The sequence below is a fragment of the Loxodonta africana genome, chromosome 3, assembly GCF_030014295.1.
Source record: "Loxodonta africana isolate mLoxAfr1 chromosome 3, mLoxAfr1.hap2, whole genome shotgun sequence".
NCBI classification, from domain to species: domain Eukaryota; kingdom Metazoa; phylum Chordata; class Mammalia; order Proboscidea; family Elephantidae; genus Loxodonta; species Loxodonta africana.
In genome coordinates, this window is record NC_087344.1 from 189,108,548 (window position 1) to 189,126,634 (window position 18,087).

General features: G+C 50.0%; 1 protein-coding gene across 3 annotated transcripts in view; it reads right to left on the bottom strand.

The window, feature by feature from the left end:
* Positions 1–18,087, bottom strand: part of IQGAP3 (IQ motif containing GTPase activating protein 3) — a 42,027-nt gene that overhangs the window by 7,893 nt on the left and 16,047 nt on the right. For 2 of the 3 annotated variants that reach the window (XM_003415154.3, XM_010594838.3), the window contains exons 13-27: positions 17,365–17,522; positions 15,550–15,671; positions 15,285–15,448; positions 13,530–13,620; positions 12,551–12,718; positions 12,315–12,454; positions 12,052–12,222; positions 8,967–9,050; positions 8,733–8,804; positions 8,566–8,635; positions 4,167–4,375; positions 3,303–3,455; positions 2,862–3,025; positions 2,301–2,525; positions 1,430–1,570 (exon numbers count right to left, since the gene is read on the bottom strand). In XM_003415154.3, the coding sequence (XP_003415202.2) occupies positions 1,430–1,570; positions 2,301–2,525; positions 2,862–3,025; positions 3,303–3,455; positions 4,167–4,375; positions 8,566–8,635; positions 8,733–8,804; positions 8,967–9,050; positions 12,052–12,222; positions 12,315–12,454; positions 12,551–12,718; positions 13,530–13,620; positions 15,285–15,448; positions 15,550–15,671; positions 17,365–17,522 (2,132 nt within the window). The remainder of the gene's footprint in view (positions 1–1,429; positions 1,571–2,300; positions 2,526–2,861; positions 3,026–3,302; positions 3,456–4,166; positions 4,376–8,565; positions 8,636–8,732; positions 8,805–8,966; positions 9,051–12,051; positions 12,223–12,314; positions 12,455–12,550; positions 12,719–13,529; positions 13,621–15,284; positions 15,449–15,549; positions 15,672–17,364; positions 17,523–18,087) is intronic. The other variant, XM_010594837.2, reaches the window with a different exon arrangement.

The window sequence follows — 18,087 nt, forward strand, 5'->3', positions numbered from 1 at the left end:
TGTTATCCACTAAGTTCTCACACAGCCCACGACCTAGCCTGAGAGCCTCTGGCCCCCTCAGTATTCCATGCAGAACATTCCAGATCCCATATCCATCCTTTCTTCCCCCTCAGAGGCTCTTTAACTTATACTTCGGGTATCTGACACACGCAGCCAAAACCCTCTCCCAGGACAGCCCAGGAGGCTCCGAGGCTGCCAGCCTTGTTGGCTATTACATGGCACCTGTGATCTGGGCTAGATGCAGGACCCAAAACAAGGAACTGAGAGTAGAAGCTGTAGGCTCCTGTCCTGACCCCACCACTAGCCAGAGATATCACCCTCAGCTATTCTTTTCCCCTTTGTAAGTTTGTTTCCTGCTCTGGAAAATGGGAATGATGGTTCTTGCCCTCATCTCACAGGGTTTTTGTGAGGATCAAGTGAAATGAGGTCTGTGAAAGTAATGTACAATGGTGGAGTGCTATTCACATGTGCCAGACCTTATTATTACTATTCCTATTATAGATTTGCCACCTACAAATTTAATTAAACTCATTTAAAAGTTATTTCCACCTCCTAGGGTACCAGAGACAGAAGTTTACAGCTTGTGGCGTGCTTTCCTTTATTTGGCCTAGGGCACCCTTCTCTGAACCCTGATTGAATCCTTACTCCAGTTCTCTGAGTTTGGAGCGCTGATCATGAATTCTGTGGGCTCCTCTCTCCAGCACCCCTGCCCTGCCCCATGCAGCACTGAGTACCAGGAATGCCGGCTGGCTGAAAGATGGATCTAGATGATGTCCGCCTCACCACATTTTCACTAATTTGCTTTTCAAAAGCCATTTGTTGATTGAAATTTAAGAATGTCAGTTCATACTCAACCTTAAAAGTAGTGGTCAGAGACCTGGTGCCACTTATGGGTGATATGATCTTGGGCAAATCATTTAGCCTATGATCTTCAGTTTCCTAATCTGTAAAATGGGGATAAGACTGTCTATATCTCTGGGTTATGACACTAAAATAATAATCTAGTGATAATAATAGCTAACAAAATAGCATTTATTACGTGCCGATTTTACCACATTTAACCCTTACAGCATGCCTATGAAAGGAGATAACTACAAAGTGCTTTACCAGTTTGAAGAACTTTTCTTTTTTATTTTGTGGACTGAAGAGTCCTATTTTTTCCTCATCTACTTTCAGACAATAACATGTCCCTTTAGGTTCCCTTCCCTGGCTCCTGTGACATCCTGACGAGCTACACAGACCTGCATGCCATTGTTGCCAGCTCAGCTCTCCAGGAGGGGCTTCCAGCACCCTCTGCACAGTCCCTCTGAGCACTCCCAGCTCTGTTTCCCTCCTGCCCCCCTCCCTTCACTGCTGCTCTGCTCTCCCCATCTCAGCCTGGCCCTCTTGAGAACTCCTGCCTGGGCCGGGGTGGGGCTGTTCCACCTACGGAATTTGGTCTACAGAGGAGATGATGGCCATAAGAAACTTTTCAGTCATGGCGAGGAGGTTGCGGGTAGAGATGTCCAGTCGTCTCTGGACCTCGGGGTGGCTCAAGGCCTGCTCTGGGGTGACATCATAGGGGAGGTGGCTGTGGGCAGAGAGACAAGACATCAACCAGAGCCCTCTCCCGTAGCCTCCTTTCCAAGACCCCATTCCTTAAACTCTCCATCCAACAACAGGATCTCACATAAACATGCCAAGGGCAGCCCAGCCTGCTAAAGGGGATCAGACCAGAATAAGGGAAAGGACTCCGAGAGGACAGGAAAGATGAGGGTGGAAGGTGAAGAAGAGCTGGAGAACCCACAGGGAAGTGGAAGGGAGTAGGAAGGAACAGACAACCTGGAAATCTGTTGAAGACCCCTAAGGGGAACTGGGAGGAAACCAGGGTGCTGCTCTGCATCTCGTCTTGGCGGATGGAGCAGGAGGGAAGCTGGGCCCTACCCGAGTATCCAGTCCTATCCAGAGCAGCCACCAGCACAGCCTGCTCTCCTCAGCAGCTCCACTTCCCTAGTACCTGCTCACCTGAGTAATTCCCCTACTCTCATTTGCAGGCACTAGCACAGCAATCAGTACATTTGCATATTCATCTGTGCTCATTCTATGTTAAGCTCACCAGGTCTGAAGTTATCTCCAACAGTTCCATGTTAATCACCAGAGGGGATCTAAAAGGCTATCTTATTTACTCCTTAGGGCTGGTATCATATTTGCATAAATCAGCATGCTCATTTATATGCTACCTTCAAAGTACACCAAGCTTCCCCAGTGAGGGGAAGAATAAACTGATCAAAGAGAGCTCTCCATCTGCCCTGTCTGCTCACCTGCGCTGCCCTGTCTGGGCCTCTGTCTGGTTGACCCAGCTCTTGTAGAGGTGGACAGGGTCTGTGTGGACACTGAGCGTCTTGTCCTCTAGCAGGTCCTGGATAACCTTGCCTAGGATCTCTCGCAGGGCACTCTGTCCCCGTCCGTTTCGGTAGAATCTCACCACCAGCCTCACCACCGTTGGGTTGCCTGTCACCACATCCTGGGGCTGCTCCACCTTTGACCTGTGGTTCAGGAGGTCATTGAAGCTGGTCTCCTGCCTCCAGGTAGGACAACCAGTTGGATTGCCTTTTTGAGACACTGGCTCTTAGAAGCTTGCTCTGGTGTCTCCCGTCTTAAGGAATGCCCTGATGTCTCCATCTCATCCTTTGGGCTAACAAGGCGGCCCATATCCTCCCATTCTGTCATCCCAGGAGGTATCTTACAGGGTCTCCATAGGAGGTAGGGAAAAGAGGTCTTCCAATTTCATTTCCACCCTCAAACCTCAATAAATTGTCGTTGTGTGAAGGGGCGAACATTGTCATCTCTTAACCCGTTCTCTTCCTATGTGGAAAACCTACCTGATTTCCTCCTGGAGTGCTGTCTTGAACAGCTGCAGCAGGAGATAGGCCTCTCGGCAGTTGGAGGCATAGTTGTACAGAGTGAAAATCACTGACTCCATGAACTTGGTGGTTTTGTTCTGTGGCATCTGAAAGATGAGCTTGGCTAGATAGATGGGTTGAGTCTGCAAGCAATGGTAAGTCGGGAATGATCGATAATGCAACTTAAGGACTGGTGATCAGACAAAGAAAGGCTTTCCTGATGGAAACTTGGAATGAAGAAAGCACTGCCACCTTTTCTCAGGGTACTGGAAACATTCCAGACAAACAGGGAAGGAGGTAGCCTTTTTCCCTTGGGATGAGGCATTAGGATTGTGGGGAAGGACACCTTGCCTGCAAGCAAAGGCACAGACCCAGACCCTCAGGGAATAGTGGAGACTACTTCCAAAGTCCTCTGCTCACCTGGAGCAGGTAGAAGAGATGCTGGTATGCTTCTAGTTTATGCCGTTTCTCTTTGCTCAGCGACTTTAATCCCTTCTGCTTGTCCAGAACCATCATATCCGACAGCTGTTCCTTATTCTTCTTGGTCAGCTTCTTGCAGTGGGAGACCACCTCCTACAGGGGTGGGGGAGCAGGTGATACAACCAACCCAGGCCAGCACAGAGCACAGAACATACGGTCTAGACTCAGTGCCCTGGGAAGACAGGGCTTTCTGCTGTTCAAGGAATAGGCACGAGATGGGGGAAATTAAATGGTTCTGGGGTGAGGATGGGCCCTGCTACTGCCCTGAGAGTCCATCGGGCACCTCTGCTGTCACGGGGGTGAGTCCCCAAAGAGAACTGGGCTGTCAGACTGAAGCATCGTGTCTGTTGGTTTTTACTATTATTTCTCATTAGGCTATTGTACAAATCTGATGTGGGGCTATCACGACATCACCACTGTCCCATCACTGCAAATTTGTATGGTAACTGACAGTTTAAGGAACTTTCCTATATATGTCTGCATTTGGCCTGGTGGGCTAGGCACTCTCATTATTCCCACTTTACTAACGAGGAAACAGACTCAGAGGTTAAAGGACCAACCCACAGTCCCTCTCATCACTAGGAATTAGCAGAGTCAGTCACTCCAGTTCTGTGTCCAGTGCTGTTTCTGCTATATCACATGCCCCCAACAAATGGCTTACTAGAAGGGCAGAGGGCCACTGGAACAAGGACCTGAGACAACTGCTAAAATCTACACATCTTTCAAAGGCTTGATTAGTGACCAGGGAATGGCCAGCATCACCTCTCTGGAGGCAGCTAGATGTGGGGGAGGGTGGGTCCTCACCTGCAGGGTGATCCGGTTCTTTACCAGCAGGCCAATTTTGATGTCCATGAGATTGAGGTCCTGCTCAAGCTGCTGATTGGACCGGATCTTCCTGACCACCTCTTCCTGGAGCTTCAGCAGCTCTGCTTCAGCCAAGAAGTCCTGCTGGCTTTGATTCAAGAGGTGGGCAAATCTCCGAACCACACTGAGAGGGGGGTGGGGTGCGTGGACTGGGGGAAGAGAGGAGGCATCAGAATCAGACATGCCCTCATCAGGGGCCTCCTCGCCAGCTACCTGCTCCAGAGGTAACCCACCCTCAATCCCCATTCTGCTTGAGCAAGAAGCTGCAGCCCTCTTCTAACTGATTCTGCTCGCCATTGGAGGGCAGCGGGCAGCCTCCCAGTCAGTCCTGTCCCAGATCTCCTTATCTTATAAATGGGTGTGGCTGAAGAGCTATTCTTCCCCTGCCTCTGGATTCAACCCCAGTCTGGTCCTATCCCAGTAGTCTCTCACACCAAAGCCAGGGCCCAACCTCTTTCTGATGAACCCCCAGGCCTCCCTATTTTACCTCAATTTACTCCCTACTCCTGTTGGGCCAACCTGCTTCTCATCCTTCATCCTAAACTCACTTCTGCCCATGTGAACCTCCACTCAGTCCTGCCTGTCCCTCACACAACCCTCCTGCCAGGAATGACTGTACCAGGCGGAAGTATGGGTAGAAGAGTTCCTTTTATAATATAACAGCGTTCAGAGCTAGATGGTGATCCTCCTTGCCTGTGGAATTGTTATATAAGCAAAGAGAAGCCTCTGAGCTAAGCTACAGAGGATGATAACAATAAAACTGACACATATAATATTTACTTTTACAGGCCAGACACCATTCTAAATGCTTTGCATAACCAAAACCGCCCTGTGAAATCAGTACACTGTAACCTTCCCACCTTATTGATGAGATCACCGAGGCTCAGAGAGGTTAACTAACTTGCCCTGATTTACACACAAACAAAAAGCCAAACCCATTGCATTCTAGTCGATTCCAACTCATAGTGACCCTACTGGACAGAGTAGAACTGCCCCATAGGGTTTCCAAGGAGTGGCTGATGGATTTGAACTGCCGACCTTTTGGTTAGCAGCTGTAGCTCGCCATAGCTCACCATAGTTCTTAACCACTGCACCACCACAGTAATAAATGAAGGAGGCCGATTTGAAAAAACAATAAAACCAGGCCCTGTCTCTCTTGTTGTAGCCGCCATCCCACCATCGAGTCGATTCTGACTCATGGCGACCCCACACTTGCAGAGTAGAACTGCCTCTAGCATTTCAGCTAGTAGTTGAGTGTTTAACCACTTGTCCCTCCCAGGAACTCCTAGGCCCTGCCCCTAAGGGTCCCCAGTCCAGTCAGGAAATTAGACAAATAAATCACAACTCAGTATAGTGTGATTGGTGCTTTGAGGGGAGTCCCTGGGCAGCGCAAGTAGCTAAGCCCTGAACTACTAACTGAAAGGTTGGTAGTTCAAACCTAGCCAGAGGCACATTGGAAGACAGGTTGGTGATCTGCTTTCAAAAGCTCACAGCCTTGAAAACTCCATGGAGTGCAGTTCTACTCTGCATGCATGGGGTCACCACGAGTCGGACTCAACTCGGTGACAACTTACAACAGTGCCTTGAGAGAGGCGAACATGAGGATCTTTTGGAAAACAAAAGGAGGCTACCTAATCCCACCAGAGGACTGAAGGCTTCCCGTAGGAGGTAAGGCCCAACCTAATGTCTGTGAAAAGGAGGTGAGAGTGAATGTGGGCTGTTTTGGGAACCACCGAAAGTCTAGCATGTCTGGAGCACAGTGCAGAGGACACAAGTGGTAATGGCAGGGTATGGGGAGGATGTTGGAGGTACAGGGACAGGATGGATCACAGAGAGCCTTGGAAGCCGTGGTTAGGAGACTGGACCTCATTCTCAGGGCAATGAGGAGCCACTGTTTTAAGTACGAGAATGACATGATCACGCGTACAGGTTTAATGGATTAATCTCGCTACAGTATAGAGGACAGATCTTTGAGGTGTGAAGGATGGCAGAACCTAAGACAACTGATAGCACCTTGGATTTGATGAGATACAGCACGTTAACTCATTTAATCCCTAAAATAACATAGGTACTACCATTACTCCCATTTTATAGATGAGAAAATGGAGGCAATGATAGAGTTAAGTGACTTCCTAGGGCCACACAACTAGTAAATGGTGGAGCTCTGAGTGGAGCCTGGGGACCTAAAGAAGCCGGGAGACTTTAAGGGAAGGGGCCAAGAGCAGTCTGAAAAGACCTTTTCAAGGCTTTAAGTGACTTCCCAGCATATGCAAGGGAATATGGGGCAGGAAGATAAGAATTCCCTCAAATTCTAAAAAACTATTGTGGTGCGATGTACAGCTTTTATGGGGCCTTTCTCGCCCGCGGTCTTGTAACTCCCACCCAAGTGATTGAGTACCCACCCGTTGCCGTAGGACTGTGCAAATGGGGTAATTGTGTCTCACCGAGGGGATTGGTCAGTTTTGCCATCCTGCTGGGCTTGAAATGAGCCATCCCAGAGGCAAGAAGGAAGATCCTACCATCACCGAGGAAGGAAAACCAAGAGTGGAGCAAGTCCTTTGGACTTGGGATCCCTGCACTGAGGAGCTCCTGGAACCACGAGACCCAGGGAGTGACAGAGAGCTGTAACACTGAAGATGGCCAGAAGTGGTGGCAGGAGGGACCAGCAGGCAGGAGACACTGGCAGGCGATGGCGCAGTGGGCTTATGGGCCCACGGAGTAAGAAAGCTGAGTGCCTTGGGGCAGGAGGCTTACTGGCAGAGTGGGGTGCCTCAGGGTATTTATCAGCAGAGCTAAAAGAAAGAGCTTTGTAACACTTGCCTGAGCTGGGGCAGAGGCCAAGGGGCCAGCTAAAAGAACCTGTCCTGACAAAAGAACTGTATCCTGAGCATTCCTGAACCTGAATTATAACCTGTCACTGCCCTAATAAATTCCATCATCTTGAGTATCGTCTGTACTGAGTTCTGTGTGGCCATTGCAATGAATTATCAAACCCAGCAGAGAAGTGGAGAGTGCTGTGGGAGGGGCGGTTGGTGCCAGAATTGGCAAAGATGGAGGAGAGGAGGCACGTCTGACCTCTGCCTCATAGGAACCAACCTTGGGCTGTTGATCATGATTCTCCTCCCTTATGAAGTTAGAGGAGGTCAGACACCCCCACCGTGCCATTTTTACACTATAAACTGAAGAGAAGAAAAAGAAGATAAAGGATGACTGGGACAGTGTGATTAACACAACAACAGCAAGAGAAAAAATAGAAAGGGCTTGGCTGGGAAGAGGTGAGAAGGAGGGAGAGAAGCTAGCTGCCCAGAAGCAGGTGGGCCTGAGTGTCCAGGGCCAGAGAAGGGGCAGACAGCGCTCCTGTGGGCAGAGCAGGGGGAAGAGAGACTGAGTAGGTGCAGGAGATGACACCTGAACAGTATTTTCAACCTGAAGCCAGAGTGTAGCCTCAGGCCCAGAAAGGAAAGAGGTCTCCTTCTTCAGGAACGCAGGAGCTGCAGGCAAACGTGGAAATGAACCAACTTGTTAACTTCACAAAAAGGAAAGGGACCCTCAAGGGTTGGACTTCTGGACTTTAAGGGCAGGGGCCAAGAGCAGTCTGAAAAGACCTTTTCAAGGCTTTAAGTGACTTCCCAGCATATGCAAGGGAATATGGAGCAGGAAGACAAGAATTCCCTCAAGGGCTTCTCCCCGAATTCCCCAGCACTGCAGGAAGGGCTCTCAGCATGCCTCCCCTGGCTTTGTGTGTGCTGGACCACAGAGGTCAGGAACTGAAAGAGTCATTGGCCAGGGCAGAGGAGAAAGTAGAAGGCTGGAGCTCTGGGTAGATAAGAAAGAGTCTTTTCTTTTTCCTCTGGTGGTTGCAACAGAAAAAACACAGCACAAGCCTGGCACAGGAAGACCTGGTTAGAGGAATATTCTCAGTGATGACGCTCTCTGTTCCTGAAGTGGGCAAAGTGCTTTTGTTACAAGCCCTGTTCCACATTCCTGTACAGACAACTTGGTACCCCATTCCCTTACCTGTTGTGCAGCCCCAGGAGGAATATCTAGACATGCTTGGCCCTGGGTGATTCCTGTCTCTCTTTTCAAACTAGAAGATCCCCAAAGGCACATCTCCTCAAGAATACTTAAGATTGGGGATACCAGCTGTTGATGAAAGAAAGGGGCTCAACAAGGCCAGACAACTTCTCCAAGGTCCCAATTTGTAAGCTTTGGGTGGTGGGGTTGGGAGGGTGGTGTGACCTGCCGTAGGCTGACTGTTGAAAGAATGAGATTTGCAGAGACAGCGGAGGAAATCCAGCCAGCTTACTCACACATGCAGAGGGTAGACTAGTCAGCTCACCTAACATCCTGTAGTCATCCCGGGCTCTCCTAGCTCGGAAAAATGCCTGGATCTTCACAACAGAGTTAACCTGCCATGAACACAGATGGGAAAAGTCACAGTCCCAGGCTGCCCTTGCTCTGGCACCATGGGTAAAGATGGGTATGGGGGAGCAAGGTAACACTCACATTCTTCCGGAAGTAGCGCAGACGCCTCCGGTATCGCCTCCGAGCTGCCCACATCCGGGCCCAAGCCTGGATCTGGGAGGAGACATAATGCCTCAGAGCTCTGGGCTCAAGGGCCCATCCCTCAGACCCAGGCCCATTCAGCCAACTCCAGAGGACACAAGGAGGTGAAAGAACTAAGAAATTGTTTTCAAAGATCCTTCAAGAGAGATGGGGACCCAACCATGATCTAATTACCTTGATCACGGCCTCCACATTTGCTTTTAAATATTGCAACCGCTCCAAGTAAATCTTCCGCTGCCTGCGACCCCGCCAATGAGCCTGCACATCAGGAAAGGAAAAGGGGTAACCCTAGTTGGTCCCCTTAGCCCAAGAGTCTTTCAGGGGAAAGCCTTGTCCAAGGCTCTGGGCGGTGGCGGGGGGGCAGGGGAGGAGGCAAGCAGTGGAGGAGGGGAGATTGTCTCTGGTCTCAAAGAACTTCCAACTCCATGGGGAAGACCAAATGTCTGTGCCCTCTGCCACATGCCCTGGTCCCAGCACACACCCACACCCACACACCCACCCCCACATACCGGAAAATGAAACACACATACCCACACCCATTGACACCTCCTCACACAGAAACATAAAATGCAGGCTTAAAAGATATTAGTAATAAAGCATACACCTACTTGACAACTTTATCCCCCCAAAATACATTCATACACCCATATACAGACCACCCACACGCCATCATACACTCCACTCTCCCTCACACGCAGGGTGGTTACAGAGCAGTCTGGTAAGGTACACGATTTCATGGATGGAGAATGTGTACAAGCATAGAGTTGTGTGCCCAACTCTGCCAACGGCCATCTGGACAGCAGGTTGCTATCGCTCCCATAACTCACACTTCACTACACCATCCAGCTCCTGAGACCAGTTCTAGGCAAATCTCCCCTCCAAGGCCCCCAATAACTCAGATGTCAGTCTGATGGCTTCTCCCCCTGACTGGCCTGCTGCAAAGGGTCCAGCTGGCCATTTCCTCCATAAATCATGGCCTCGTTGGTCTCTAAAACACAAATTTCACGGCACCCTTCTGTTTTAGTCTCCTTCCTAGAAGTCTCGTCCCTCTCATTCCAAGCTTGTGTGAGATTAATTTTCCTAAAACACCACTTGGACTATAACTCTCTAGCCCCAATGTATCCAGAAGTTTCTGACCTCCCACTTCCCATCTGACTTTTCCAATGGCACCCTACCTTCTTAAAGATTCTAGCCACAGCAGATTATTTCACTTTCTTCTAAATGTGCCTTATGCTTTTCTGCCCCTGAACCTCTGTTTATGCCCACCCCTGGGTCCCAGCTCTATTTCTACCCGCTGAAATCCTTCCTGTCTAGGGCCCCTGTCAAACATTTCCCAGGTGCTCAGGCCCTGGGGGATACTCTACCATGGACAATCAAGTATCCCCTTTCACCTGATTGTCCTCCCAGCCCTTCTCTAAAGTCAGTTCTCCTGGCCAGGCTTTCCCCTAAGGTGTACACTGACCAGTCTCTTGGGACAAAATGTAAAAGAGGCAGCTTGGCACCATGACACCAGCTGTCCATCTTAGAGCCTAGGCTCTAATGCTAGGGAGTACCATTTCTAGGCAGAGGGGTCTCCTCTCTGCTCCTACCTCCTATCTACCTCCACATGGCTCCTCTTTCAAGAGGAGGGCTCCCATCTGGATTGGTCAGAATTCAGGACCCTGAGTGGGGTTGCACCCAGGGTCACAGCTTTCAGAAGAAATTAAAAACTAGAACACCCAAGTGGGCTCATTTCTGACTCTTACTCCACCATAGCTGGGGGGCAAGTGGTCTGAGGCTTTGGGCCACCACTCCCTTTGTCTTCCAGGACACAGGTCAAAGTCAACACAGCTCTCACTTTAGTAGAGAATGCTCCCTGATGCCACCTCCTCTACTACTGCTGGTGTGACTTTTCATCTCCTTAGAATTAGTGTGAAATTCTAATCTGTGCTAAGGAAAGAGGAATCCTATGATCCAGGGCACTAAATGCAGATTGTATTTAGTGCAATTGAGTTCTGGGACCAATGTCCCAAAATTTACCATCTCAGAATGGTAACCACCAGTGGAGCACTTGCCAGGCTAAGTGCTACATGTAATTTTCCTACTTAATCCTCATGAGTGCCATCATTACAAATGAGGAAACTAAGTGTTGTAGAGGGCTTAAGTAAGGTCATATGGCCCAGAAGTGGTAGAACCAGGAGACAAATTCCAGCCTCTGATTCTGAAGCCTGAGCTCTCAATTACCACCCCACATGCCCTAGATCATAATTGAGAGCCATTTTTCCAGTTTCATTCTGCACATCCATTTCCCTTGGGGTCCTCTGGTGTTGTCCTCGTGTCCCTACTATCCAACATCTAACATCAACTGTGGTCCAGTTCCTGCAAGGAGAGAGACACGATCACTCACTGTGTGTTTCATGCCCAGCTCCCAGCCTTGCCCAGTGTAAGTGGAATGCTTTGCAGATACTAGCCATTCAAAGATGCTTGTTAAATAACATATCTGTACATTGCCGTCACCTCCACGAGGCCCTCCAGATCACATCTACCTGGGGAGGTCTCCGTTTGCTCAACTCCCATCATTTCTGGCTTGTACAGTGCCCCTGGCTCTCTTCCCAGTTGGCCTCATGTCCCAGTTAGTTGAGGGTAGGTCTCAGAGGCTACAGTGGACCATCCATACATTGGAAGAATAAAAATAGAAAGGACTGACTGGAGAGGAAAGAGAGAAGATGCTTCTTTTCCTAAGGGTATTCTGCCCCTTTTCTGTTTAACCCCTACCACCTCTTTACTACTCTTCTTCGAGTCAGGAAGTCCTCCCTGGTATCTAGATTTAACCACTCTTACTAAATCTTATTTCACTCTTCTCTTGGGGAAGCTAAACAGCAGGTCTCCATACTCAGTAGATGATGATGGTAGCTAGCTAGCACTTATCTACCTCCCAGACACTGTTCCAAACACTTCACAGATGTTATCTTATTTGATCATCATAGCAATCATATAAGGTGAATGCTATCATTCTCCCTATTTTGCAGATAAGGAAATTGAAGGCTAGTTGAGGAGACTCAGGTAGAGAGAGAGCAAGTAACTTGTCAAGGTCACACAGCTAATATGAGGTAGAATTGGGATTCAAACCCAGGTAGTCTGGCTCCAGAATCAATGCTCTTTAACGACTACTCTTCAGAAACCAAAACATCATTATGACTCCACTCAGCACAAAGGCAGTAAACTCCTGGAGCTCAGATAAATCCAGGCCCTGAAGACTAATAAAGCCAGAGCCTGACACCTGGATCTTGACGATTGCTGGGAGCCAGGTCCTCAGAAAGTGAGAATGCTCAGCAAACTTCTGCCGAACCAGGAAGCCACGGAGGCGAGCCTGGAGCTGGATGACAAAGCCGATGTTGGCCTTCCAGAGCTGCTGGCGGTCGTGGGCAGCAGTGACCTTGGTGACAGCTGACTGTAGAGGCAGGAGACAGGCTGGTAGGTGGGAGTCTCTCCTACAAGGAATTCCCCATCCATGACCCTCTCCCTTGTAAGGGCCCTGCCAACCTGGATCTCCTCCCGAGTCAGGTGGGAGGTATTGAGATGACAACCTGGGGGTCGCTCCCAGGTCCCCTGGAAGGTCCGCAGATGGAAGTAGTAGGCAGTGCCATCCTTCATGTTATGTTGAACCCAGAAAGCTGTGTCCCCTAAGCAGAAGCCAAGGTAAGCCGGGAAGATTCAATAAGGAGGCAAGAAGTGATCAGGGCAGGCAGAGGAGGGAAGGGTCAAGAGAGGGCCATTACCTGGGCGCTGCTTCTTTGCCATGGCACCTTCCAGGGCTCGCTGGTAGCCATCAGCACAGTCAGGAACCACCCCTCGGAGGCCTATGTTGGGGTTCCTTAACACCCGCTCTGTCTGGGCTGCCTTGCCTTCCTTGATGGCCTGATTGATGGCGGCCACGCCAAGAGCCACTGACAGGGGCATCAGGAGAGAGAAGTCAGTGCTGCCCTTTGAGTACAGCCCACAGGCCCTGTGCTATACATGGGGAGGGTTCAGGGGAAGAGGACACAAAAACCCCCACTGATGGAAGAGACAGTCTACATCCCAGGCTGGACGCAGACAGATGAAAAGAAGCACGCAGCTATGCTTGGAGGAAAAGATAGCAGGGAAGGAAGGGTTCCTGGAGGAAGGCGGTGTGGTGCTTCATAAAGGAAAATCACCTTGTACAGAAGGCAAGATATGGGCAGAGACCCTCAGGACGCCTTTCTTAGGAGGAGCAGAGTCCAAGAAGTGGGGGTAGTTGATACAACACCTGCCTTCAGTCACTCACAGACAGACGGATGGACAGAAGGACTCCAGACACTGAGAACTAGCAACATCAGCACCCCACACCAAAATACCAGTGTCTAGCTGCACTGATCCCACCTATTTTTCCTCAGACTCCTGCCAACACCTCTTCTCCCACCCTTAAGACTAAACATCCTCTAGCCAGAGCCACTACCTTATCTTACATGCTCACAGTGCAAGGGACGGTGCCCACAGGAAGGCATGGAAGGCAGAGGGTGGACTACGGGCACTCAACTCCTGAGAATTTCCTACCCAGTTGACTGCTGAGAAAGCCCCCCACGGTCTAAGCGGCCACCTTCCTGTTCTGATTCTGGTCTGCCTCCCCCCAGCGGTTGCAAGGGAGGGGGAGGTGACGGGGAGGCTTCCTGATTATTTGGGCTCCTGGTGAGCCCACATCTTCTCCTTGCCCTCACACGTCCTGCCTGGCTCATTTACTTCTCTGAGCTGTGTTTGTGTCCTCATTGGCTCTGACCACTTCCTGGCGAATCTCCTCCAGCCATAGCACAGCTCCAGGATCCCCTGTCACCTGGAAATCAAGAGAGATGGGAAAAGATGAGCCTCCAGGCTGGCCCCCCAGGCTCCCAGCCTAGCTGCCCTAGGGACTAAAACTGCAGGCAGACATTGGGGGCAGTAGGGGCAGCGATCCTCACTCCGCTCTTCTCACTCCTGCACAGACAAGCCTGTGGCTCCCTTGGACTGCTGCCAGGCTCTTAAGACTCTACCTTTTCCTACCCTGCCCTCGGGCTGTCCCAAGCATCAACTCAGCTTGATCACAGCACCCCGGAATCCACATGGGCTCTGTACAGTGTCTTGACCCCTCAGTATCTACCACCCTCTCAATCCCCTGCCCTTGTGCCTCAGCTATGTCCAGGATAGCCCACATCACAGCTTCCACCCACCCACCACCACTCTCCATCCCCTAGGCTCCAATTCACACCTTCTCAGGCCAATTCCGACACTGACCTTCACCTTCTCCTTCCCATTCCTACTCCTCTACCACACAAGAAAGTGGGAAGATTACAGGAGACCACAGGTCAAGTAAGACTGATGAGACTAGCTCTCTCGCATTTGTCTCACCCAAGCCTAGACTCTACCCCCTCCCAACTCTCCTCATTAATAATAGACTTTTTTTTAAAACAATAATTATATTCACAATGTCGTGCAATCATTACCACTATTAGTTTCCAAAATGTTTTCTTCACCCCAAACAGAAACTCTATACCCATTCAACATTAACGCTCCGTTCCCCTCTTCCCCCAGTCCGTGATAATCACTAATCTACTTTCTGTCTCTAAGCATTTGCCTACTCTAGATATATTTCATGTAAGTGGGATCATAAAATATTTGCCCTTTTGTGTCTGACTTCTTTCCCTTAGCATAACGTTTTCAAGGTTCATCCATGTCGTAGAATAACAGACTTTTTAAAATTAACATTTTATTGAGCCCTGACTGTGTGCTGGAGTCTCTCAGTGATGCAAACAGTTAATGCATTCGGCTGCTAACCAAGAGGTTGCTGGTTCAAGTCCACCCAGAGGCACCTCGGAGAAAGGCTTGGCAATCTACTTCTGAAAAATCAACCATTGAAAATCCTATGGAGCTTGTCTCACAATTGTGAGACAAGTTTGTAGGTGAGGAAATTGAGGCACAGGGGGTTAAGTCAGGCTGCCAGCAAGTAGCGAAGCCAAGATCAAACTCCAGTAGTCTGGTTCCAGAGTCCTGGCCCTCAACTATTCTCTTGACTCCCACATACTCGGGGCTTTATAGGCCAGACTCTGCCACATTTTCAACTCATTTGATTTTTACCCCTATTCAGGGAGGCAGGTAGGACCAGGGTACATAGTATTTTACAGCTGGTAGAACACAGAGACATCAGGGGTTTGCTCAAGGTCACATGGTCAGTAAGTGGCACAGCACAAAATCCAGTCCTGGTTCTCTGGCTCCAGGTCCAGAGCTCCTCCCAGACACAAGGCCCCCACTGGCAACTAGAGCCCAGGCCAATTCAATTGTCTGTCTTGGCCTCTCAGCCCTGGTGATGGAGGCCATCTTCCCCCATCAGATGGCGACCCCTCTGGGCCTCACCCCAGGAAGGGATGGTGTCCCTCAGATTGGCAGGGTTCACTGGGCACAGGGCTCTGCCCACAGGGATGTTCTGCCTGCTCTGGTGACCAACCCCGTCAGCCCGAACCTCACCTGGGCCTTCTGCCTTTTGGCTGCCACGAGGAGGAGATGATACCGAGGGGCAATAGGGAGGCTCACGTCCTCCAAGCCAGCCGCAGGAAGCAGCAGGGCAGTTAGGGTCTTCTCAGGGCTGCCATGGTCCAGAGCCTCATTGATGAGGCTGACTGCGAGGACCTCTGGTAAAGAGATCTAGGTGAGCAGGGTTCCACACACTTGTGGCTAAGAGACAGGGCTGCCATGTGGAGCTGTCTTTCCCCCAGCCCAGGACTCCACTCACGATCAGTCTCTTCCTGGACCTGGGCGTTGACCTGGCTCAAGGTGGCCTGCAGGTCATTCCAGCTCAGAAAGACCCCATCCATTCCACGGACCTGTCGCAGCTTCACCAGGGCATCAAAGTAACTGGCAGTAGGGTAAGGAGAGGGAGGTGAGTAGCATGTACATCGTCAGCCAGGGGACAGGGGAAGCATTTGGAATATCTTCCTCACTTGGCCTTGAGGACACCACATTTTCTTGGTTCTCCTCTCGCTCTAAGCCTCCTCAGCTGGTTCCTCCCTGACCTCTAAACACAGGAGCATCCCAAGGCTCAGTCTTCAAATCTCTTCTCTCTCCACACTCTCATTCTAGGTGATCTCAACTAATCTATGGCATTAAGTTCCATATTTTAAGGACTCCTAAAACTTCCCCTCCAGTCCATTCACATATCCCAGCTGCCTCCTCAGTATCTCCACATGAACGTCTAATACGCACCTCACACCCAACTTCACACATCTGAACCCAATTCCCTCCACCCAACTTGTGTCTCCCAGTCTTTCCCATCTCAGTAAATATTAGCTCTACCCTCTCAGGCCAAAAATCTGGGAGTCATACCCAATTTCACTTTCTCTCCCATCCCACATCCACTGCAAAACCAGATCCTGTCAGCTTTGCTTACAAAACACATCTAAAATCTGAATTTTTTACACCACCTCCACTGCTACCACCCTAGACAAAGCCCCTCATCTCCTGCCTGATTACTCAACCCAAGTCTCCCTGCTTCTCCCCTTGTCCCTGTAGAGTCAATTCTCAGCACAGCAGTCAGCGAGATCCTGTGAAAAGTAGGTCAGATCATCTCCCTCTTTGCTCAAACCCTCCCATGGCTTCTTTCCTCGCTCAGAGTATAAGCCAGAGGCCAACACGGGCTGGGTCTGCCACTCCAACTTCCTCTCCTTCTATTTTCCCTTCTGCATGCCACCGCCCTGGCCTCCTTGTGTTCTTTGAACACACCAAGCATGCTTCTTTCTCAGGGCCTCTGTCCCCAGATAGCCTCATGGCAACCATTTATGGCCTTTAGGTCTCTCTCAAGATGACCTCCTTACCAAAGAGGCCTTCTATAACCACACTATATAAAACAGAAAAAACATCCCTACGTGTCCCCGACCTTTTTCCCCTTGGTTCTGCTTCATTTTTCTTCATAGCTCATCTCTTTTAATCATCTGATATATTTGTTTTCTGTCTGTCTCCCTCTATTAGCATGTAAGTTCGATGAGAGCAGGGACTTTGTTTTGTTCACTGCTATTTCCTAGCAAGGGTGGTGAGACTTCATCTCGCATACTTGGGACATGTTATCAGGAGGGATCAGTCCCTGGAGAAGGACATCATGCTTGGTAAAGTAGAGGGTAAGTGAAAAAGAGGAAGACCCTCAACGAGATGGATTGACATAGTGGCTGCGACAATAGGCTCAAACATGGCAACGATTGTGAGGATGGTGCAGGACCAGGCAGTGTTTTGTTCTGGTGTTCATAGGATCACAATGAGTCAGAACTGACTCATGGCACCTAACAACAACAGAATAGTATCTGACACGTGGTGGGTACTCAGACATTAGCTATGGAAGAATGAACGAATGGAGGAAACAGAGATGACTGTGGACCTACCCACTCCTTGAAAGAAGCACAAGACAAGGAACTGGGAGGCCAACAAGTGGGCCTGGGCTCAGGAACGGAGGATGCAGAGTACTAGTCTCCAAGTAGAAGAGCTCTGAATCTTGGTTACAACCCTTCCAGCCCGCCCCCCACAGCTGCCATCCCCAAACATGTGGTTAAACCTTTCTCACCGCTGAGCATTCTCTCCTTCCACCTCGGCCAGACCTGTGGCGGGGTTCACCAGGCTGCTCCAGAAGCCACCGGCATCCCTGGCCTCCAAGGCCTGGTTAATCAGGACCACAGCTGAGAGCATCTCCACAGCCACAAAGAGCTCCTCCTGGCTAAGCTCCTACAATGCAGGGGAGGGATGATTCCCAAGTGGGCTGGTGAAGGGTTTGGGGGCCTACACTCCATCCTGACCCCAAGACTCTTGTATATCTCCAAGTCTCCATCCCAAAATCCCAATGGTCTGGTTCAGTCATTAAAAAATAATCATACTTAACTGTTGAGAACACTATGTGCTCAGTGTATAAGTACTTCACACACATTATCCCTTAATTTTCATAACAAGCCAATGAGGTATGGGCTAGTAATATCCACTTCACAGATGAGGAAACAAGAGGCTTCGTGAGCCCATAGTCAAGTAATGTGAACCGTGTAGCCAGGATTTAAACCTAGCTGCCTGATTGCAGAGCCCACACTCAACCAATGAGTTCTGCTGTCTCCCTTCTCATCCCTCCTACATGTTAGGAACAGCACTAGGGCCCTGGGCCTGCAGAGACGAATGTAAAGTGGCCATCCCCACACTGCACACCCAACAGGCCCTGGCCCCACTGCCCTGCCCATTTTCTCCTTCTCAAACGTCTGCTTATGCTGTTCCCTCTGTCCGGAGCATCCCGCCTGTCCTCCTTGTA